The 7247-nt window shown below is 64.2% G+C and overlaps 2 protein-coding genes across 3 annotated transcripts; one reads left to right on the plus strand and one right to left on the minus strand.

Annotated features, from left to right (window-relative positions):
• Nucleotides 1-119: 119 nt before the first annotated feature.
• On the minus strand, nt 120-3604 carry LOC133220296 (G protein-activated inward rectifier potassium channel 4-like). Of its 2 annotated transcripts, XM_061368240.1 has the most exons (4): nt 2835-3604; nt 1977-2195; nt 678-1869; nt 120-536 (listed from the first exon to the last, which is right to left on the minus strand). In XM_061368240.1, the coding sequence occupies exons 2-4, from the start codon at nt 2148-2150 to the stop codon at nt 208-210; spliced, it is 1695 nt and encodes a 564-aa protein (XP_061224224.1). In that variant the 5' UTR covers nt 2151-2195; nt 2835-3604; the 3' UTR covers nt 120-207. The 2 variants fall into 2 exon arrangements, with proteins under 2 accessions (XP_061224224.1, XP_061224225.1); XM_061368241.1 differs by lacking the exon at nt 2835-3604 and having other exon boundaries at nt 1977-2414.
• A 332-nt stretch (nt 3605-3936) lies between these two features.
• Nucleotides 3937-5040, plus strand: CLDN25 (claudin 25). Its single transcript, XM_061368242.1, has one exon. It carries the CDS (start codon nt 4016-4018, stop codon nt 4739-4741), a length of 726 nt encoding a protein of 241 aa, XP_061224226.1. The 5' UTR covers nt 3937-4015; the 3' UTR covers nt 4742-5040.
• Nucleotides 5041-7247: the final 2207 nt, after the last annotated feature.

The raw sequence follows: 7247 nt of genomic DNA on the forward strand, positions 1-7247 counted from the left end.
TCATTTATTGGTGGGCAGGGTTTAATGCAGAGAAGTCCATCACCCGTCCATCACCCGTCCATCACCCGTCCATCACCCGTCCATCACCCATCCATCACCCGTCCATCACCCGCCCATCACCCGTCCATCACCCGCTGTCCTGCTTTGTGCCCCGGGGGCGAGGGTGGGCTATGGCACTGTCGGTGCTGGGCTCCCACCGGGCACGGCTCAGGCACTGCCCCCCTTCTCGAGCAGCTCGTCCCGGCTCCCGGGGTTGCTCAGCCCTGGCAGAGCGTCGTCCGCGGGCCCCGGCAGGGCGCAGGGCTGCAGGAGATGGTCCCAGTAGAGGCTGAGCGTGGAGTGCTCCTGCTGCTCCAGCTCCTTCAGCTCGTGCAGCTCCTTGGCGCTGGCCACCGGCGTCTGCACCTCGAAGGTCATCTCGAAGCGGCTGTAGTCCACCCGGAAGGCGCCTTTCTCCAGGGACATGCAGGGCTCGAAGCGGTACCCCCAGAGGATCTCATCCTCCGTGTACGAGGTGCGGGCTTGGCATGTCATCCCTGGGGTGAGGCAGCACCTCAGTGCCAGGGTACCCCAACGAGCCACCCGCTGCCCCACGAGGGGTCTCCAGCCCTGGTCACCCATTGCCAGGGGGATGCCAACCCCAAGCCCAGGTTCCCTCCCCAACCCCACAGACCCACCTGTGGCTTCCACAATGCCCTCGAGGATGATGATGATCTCGAACTGCTCCCGGCGCAGCGACTCGGCCGACATGTCCCAGAAGGGGCTGCGGTGGTTGATGACGTGGCAGATGATCTGCGGCTCCACCAGGAACAGGCGGTCCTCGCCCGTGTCGTAGCCCAGGTTCAGCTCCGACTGCTCCAGGGGGATGAACTCGCCCTCGGCCGTCTGCCGGGACTTGATGAGCTTGGCCCGGATCTTGGCGTCCACCATGTGGCTGTCCCGCAGGTCCCCCACACGGAACATGAGGCAGAGCTGCTCGTCCCGCCGGGAGATGACGCAGTTCTTGCTGAAGATGAGGGTCTGGGCGCGCTTCTTGGGCCGGGAGATCTTGACAAACATGCAGCCCACCATGAGGGCGTCGATCATGGAGCCCACGATGGACTGTGCCATCAGCAGGATGACGCCCTCGGCACAGTTGGCCGTCACCATCCGGGAGCCGTAGCCGATGGTGCGCTGGCTTTCCACCGAGAAGAGCAAGGCGGACACGAAGCCGTCGATGTTCTCAATGCACGCCGGCCACTCGGGATCACCCCGGTGCCCGACATCGCCCCGTACCCAGGCGTCAAAGAAGTAGATGGTGCCAAACACCACCCAGGTGACGATGTAGCACATCATGAAGACGAAGAGGAACCAGCGGTACTTGAGGTCCACAATGGTGGTGAAGATGTCCGAGAGGAACCGCTTCTTCTCCTGGATGTTGCCCAGGTTCACCTGGCACTTGCCCACCTTCGTCACATAGCGCTGCCGCTGCCGCTTGCCAGCCTGGAGCACGGGGCCATCCTCCTCCAGCAGCCTGCGGCGCCGGCCCTGCAGCCCCTCGGCGGTGGGCACGGCGGTGGCGGCGCTGCTGCGGGCAGGGGTCCTGCCGCGCACCGAGCTGGGGATGTTGGCCACGCTCAGGGCGTGCAGCGGGCACCAGCGGGCACCGCTCTCCTGCACGGCGGCCGGCGGGCACCAGGGCAGGTCACCGGGATGGTGTGGGGCGGCCACGCTGCCGTGGCTCCGCAGCAGGAACGGCTCACTGGGGGTGATGCTGCTGTGGCGGGGGGGGGATGGGTAGTTTGGCATCAGGACGCTTCTCTTGGCAGTGGCGGCGGCTTGCGGGCGGCTGTCCTCTGCTACAGCACTGGGGGCAGCCGGGGGATCGGGCTGCAAGGGGGGAAAGGAGCCCATTGGTGAGCAATGACTTTGGGCAGCACCGCGGTGGCATCCTGCCCAGAGGATGCCCCAGAGCCCCGGTGCAATCCGGTCCGTACCTTCTGGGGGAAGGTGCCGTAGCGGCTGGTGTCGGTGGGCGGCCGCGGCAGGTAGGCCAGCATGTGCTTGGCCGTGGGGGTCTGCGCCGCGGGGATGGAGTTGCTGCGGCCGCGGGGCTCCTCGAGTGCCGGCCGGCCGCTGCCAATGCTGTTGTGGGTGCAGGGGAGCACCATGGCGGGGCCGGGGCCGGGGCTCAGCCCCGGGCTGGGCACAGGGTCCTGCTATGGAGCACAGAAAGCAGAGGGTTACTGTGGACATGGAGGGTGCCTCTCCAAGGGGCAGGGTCTGCTGTGGCTGCCCTTGCCCGGCAGTGCATGTGCCAGCCATGGAGCAGTGCCGAGGTGGCCACGGACTGGCAGCAGATGGCTAAGCCCATTAGGGGCTGTAATTGCATTGCAGAGACCGGCAAGGAGGCGCCCGCCTCCGCGGGGAGCAGCCCCGGCGGTGGGCAAGGACTGGGAGAGCACCCGCAGCCGAGCTCCATGCACGCCCTGGGCCCTGCCTGTACTTGCCAGCTCTCTGCTGAGCTGCAGGCAGAGACAGGCGGCCCTGGGGCAGGAGGAAGGGCAGCCCATGATGGACACACAGACCCCACTGCTGCGCTCCCTGGGGCAGGCTGGGTCCAGCCCGGTCCCCGCAGGGGCTGCAATGGGAGGTCACGTTCCTGGCACACATCTTGGAGAGCAGCGAGCCGCAGGGATGAGCCGCACGGACACGCTGCCTCCTCCCAGCATCCCCTCGCCTCGCCTCTGCCAAGCAGCAGGCCCAGCGTCCTCGTCGCGGCGATGGAGGACGTCAGCCTCCGATCCACCTCCTGCCCCCAGCCCTGCGCAGACCCCTGGGCGAGGGGCACCCACCTCGTGTCCATGCGGAGCGGCCGCCGCGCCGGCAGGCGCTGATCTCGGGTGGTGGCTCCCGCTCTGCCCTGGCAGCCACCGGGCATCTTCCCACCGGTTGCGGATGGGAATCCTCCGCCGTGGCCAGTGGGAGGGAAGCACTGGGAGCTCGGTGGCAGCCGCCAATCCCGCTCCAGCAGCAGAAGGTGGCCTGTTAATCTGTCTCAACGACAGGCACAATTACCTTGAGATGATTTAATCAGAAGGAGCAGGCGCCCCAAAGCCAGGCGGAAGGAGCAGGAGGGGTTTCCCAGTGGATTTCCCTGCTCTCAGGATGATGCTTCCCTTCCGCTCTTGGGGATGGGATGGTCAGCAAGGGCTGGAAAACATCCCCCCTCTCCTGAGCGGTCCGTGCTTCCTCACCCCCTCCTTCTGGGAGCCCCTTTAGAAGTCCCGTCCCAGTGCTCCCCGGGGCTGGACCCTGGCACCAGCAGGACTTGGTAATTTCCAGGCTGGGCCTCGGTATCCCGTTGATAAGAAAGACGGCAGATGATGGAGAGATTAGTCACTAATCTCCCGGGGAAGATGAATCTGCCGCGGGACCCCAGGGAGGGACATGGAGGGGGCGGGTGGGAGCTGAAGCTGGGATTTTCCTGGCGGTGCTGCCCATCCTTTCCCCATCCATGTTTCGGGCACCTTCTCGCAGGGCAGCATTCCCCGACGTCAGGCACCAGGAGCCCTGTCCCTGGTGAGGGTCAGGGTGCAGGGCTGGGCCATCGGTGCCCATCTGTGAGCAGCGGGCAAAGCCTCCCCCTCCCTGCGTCCTCAGCGCAGCTCTCAAGGCTCCTTTTCTGATTAATTTAACGCGTGCGTGCGGGTCGGTGCCTCTGCGAGGAGCCTGACGCCGGCTCCCTGCTGCCCGCATCCCCCCTCGGGGTCCCCTCCCGGCCCCACCACGGCTGGAGCTGCGCTGCCGGGAGGCTCCGTCCCTGCCAGGGCTCCGGGTGGCCTCGGCTGAACGCTCCCGGCCCGGCGCGGCAGCGGGGCCGCAGCACGGAGGGACGAGCCCGGCTTGGCTGCGGAGCGCGGGGAAGCCGAGGGCGGCTGGAAGATGACGGTGGCCACACCCCGGCGGCGGAGGAGCGGGCTTGGATCGGCCGCCCCGGGCTGCAGGCGCGGCCGGCGCTGCTCCGCCAGCGTTAATGCCCGCGGCCGCCGCTCAGGGCGGCTTGGCCCGGCCCGGCGCGCACTCGGCGGCCGGCGTGGGCATGGCCGGGAGCTGGCGGGCGAAGGCGCAGGCGGGGGGGATGCTGCTGGCGCTGCTCGGGTGGGTCTCGTCCTGTGTCACCACCTTCGTGCCGCTCTGGAAGAGCCTCAACCTGGACCTGAACGAGCTGGAGGTGTGGACCATGGGGCTCTGGCAGGTCTGCATCGCCCGCGAGGAGGGGGTGGTCGAGTGCCGGGCCCACGGCTCCTTCCTGGCGCTGCCCCCCGAGCTGCGCGTCTCCCGCCTCCTGATGTGCCTCTCCAACGGGCTGGGGCTGCTGGGGGCCCTCCTGGCCGCGCCGGGGCTGGAGGCATGGACCCCCTGCGAAGACAAGCCCCGGCTGAAGCGGCGGCTCCTGCTCGCCGGGGGAGCGACGTTCGGCACGGCCGGGATGGCCACGCTGGCTCCGGTGTCCTGGGTCGCCTACAACACCGTCCTCGACTTCTGGGACAGCACCGTCCCCGACATCGTGCCCCGCTGGGAGTTCGGGGAGGCCACGTTCCTGGGCTGGTTCGCCGGAGCCTTCCTCGCCGCCGGCGGGCTCCTCCTCGCCTGCAGCGCCCGCACCACGAGGGCCTCGACGCCGCCGGTCCCCGCCTGCCGCCAGCCCCCCGCCGCGGGCCACCACCCGCTCCCCAAGCCCGCAGACCTGGTCATCTAGGGGCTCCGGCTGGCTCTGGAGGTGATGCGCTCACTGCTGCGGCCGGGCTTCCCCTCCCTCTGTGCGCCTGCTTCGCGCTTCCTTTCCAAAGGAGCAAGGGCTTCGAGCGGGCAGCAAGGCAGGGGCAGAGCAGCAGCAGCGACACCGGAGCAGAGGCACCTGTGGCTGAGGCAGCAGCAGCATCCCTTGCTAGACCCCCATTGCCAAGTCCATTGCGGTCAATGGCGACGCTCCGGAGTAGCTTCTCACTCCGTGTGTGTCCCTATCACTGTGATGTACCCACAATAAATTATCACAGCTGCCAGCAGCGTGTTTCTGTGCTCTGAGCGTACAGCTGCCTCTTGCATGAGATGCAGCACGAGTGTGGATGGAGGATGGGAGCTGCAAGGGGCAGTGCTGTTCGGTCTGTCCAGAAAAGACTTGGGGGTGGGCGTTGAAGAGGGAAGGGTGGAAAACAAGGGGAGAGGGAAAACAAGAGATGAGGTGGTACCAGAGATGGCTCCTGCTGCAGAGCAGGACACCAGTGGCTGCATCCCCTGCAGTAGCCTCGTCTTCTCGGGGCTAAGACATAAAGTTCTCAGTGTGCCACAGACCCTCTGCAGGAAGCTCCTCAGCTGCAACCACTACCTGTGCAAAGAGGTGAGAGGGTGTTTGGTGGCTCTCCTTAACTGCTTCTTCCACCTTTTCCTGACCCAGCTGTAAAACTAAAGCCTGCTTGCACACCCCTGGGGGACCAGCAGCCTGGACCATCAGCCTGGACTAACACCCGGCATCCCGACAGAGGCCAGCCCCCTGCTACAGCACTGGTTAAAACCTCAGTTCACCACTGGTTTAATCCCTGCAGCTCAGCGCCACGGGCGCGTGACTGCTCCAAAGGAAGCCCCCGACCGACACCGGCATTCCTGCGGGAAGCAAAGTCCTCTCTCCTACACCAGGTCCCTTTCGAAACCCGCACTTTGCTCATTGAGAGGAGAGGAAGGAGCCAGAGGAGGGGATCACCCCTCGGTGATTCTCACACTGCCCGGGCTTGCGGCTGGCCCGAGAGCCAAGGGGGGAGAGGTGGGTGCTCAGCCCTTCCTGAGGAAGAGCAAGGGATCGAGGGAGGAAGAACAAGGGATGGGAGCGTGCTGTGCAAAGCGCAGCGCACCCCATGGCTCCAGCTCAACCCAAGCATTGTGACTTGCCAGGCACTCACCTGTGCTCCTGGGAAGCCTTTGCTGCTTTGTTTTAAAGCAAGCTTCGGGTATGTGAACATTTCACTTCCTGCAGCACCAGAGAGAACAGGGCAAAGCCATTATCTTGGGAGGGTCAGAAGAACCAGATTCTCTCCCCAAACCACATCCTACCACCTGCGTATTGCAATGACACACAGCATTGCAAACACTGTCTGGAAATGAAAGGGCTGCTGGCTGGGAGGGGTGAGCAAAGCATCCCATTCTCACCTGCTGCAGCCAAAGCCCTGAGAAGCAGGATGGAGGTCTCCTCCCTCTGCTCTCCATCACTGCAATGGGGGACAAAGCAGAGAAAGCAGCAGCAGCTCTGCAGCATCTCAGGGCCTGCCACAGGCCCAGCTGTTGGGGCCTCGACAGTCCCTGCAGCTAATGGCACTTCTGCCTCATGTAAAACCACCAGAAGGATGCAGGATTATCCCTTGGGAGCCGTTTGTTCCTGAACAACAGGGAGCTGCACACAGACAGCAGGGTGGGACCATGCTGACGATCCCCCTTCTGAGAGCTCTGCTCATTACAATGAGTTTGGTGCTAGGAATGAGTCCTGGGGAACACGTGTCCAGTGTGCTGGGATAAATCCCCACCCCTGCGTGTCTCTGGGTCTCCCTCCTCCTGTGCTGTTGACAAGAAACCTGTGCTTGGTCAGAGCAGAGCCAGCAGCGGCAGGCAGGAGGGTGTCATTACAACACAGGGTCATGGTATCAGCTCAATAGGTAATTAAATGTTTCAGTTCCTCATTAATGAAGAAAACTGAGGTTTTGGCTGCAGGAAGGGAGCAATTGTGCCTCCTCTTTACTCAAGTGCAGGCTTCTTCTAGCAAAAGCCCCTGGACTCCTGCAGTGGAGCTTGCAGGGGGAAAGGGCTCAGAGAGACTCTGGCATTGACAGTGAACACAGGCGCTTCCTCAGGACCCGCTCCTCTGCACGCCTGCTCCATGCCAGGCTGGGCTCAGGGGCACCAAACACAGAGGGGCTTTGGCTAAAGCACAGGAAACCTCTGGCCCGGTGGCCTCCCAGGGACCCAAGATGAGCCCGTGCCCCGTACACCAGAGTGGAGTGAAACCACAAGGGAAGCGTTTTCATTCTAACATAGAACAAATGCTTTTATTGCACTTTCAGAACAACTCTGCATAGTCTGAACAAACAGGGTCCCAACAACCGCCGCCACCCAACGCAAACACAGGTGCCCACCAAGGGAACGCAAACGGGGCACTTGTTTTACAGAACATCAACATGAAAAGCCCAACACCACAGAAAAGGAGCCCACTGCAGCCCTCA

The sequence above is a fragment of the Neopsephotus bourkii genome, unplaced genomic scaffold, assembly GCF_033783945.1.
Source record: "Neopsephotus bourkii isolate Nb327-2 ecotype Australia unplaced genomic scaffold, CSIRO-AGI_Nbou_v1 NB_1433, whole genome shotgun sequence".
NCBI classification, from domain to species: Eukaryota; Metazoa; Chordata; class Aves; order Psittaciformes; family Psittacidae; genus Neopsephotus; species Neopsephotus bourkii.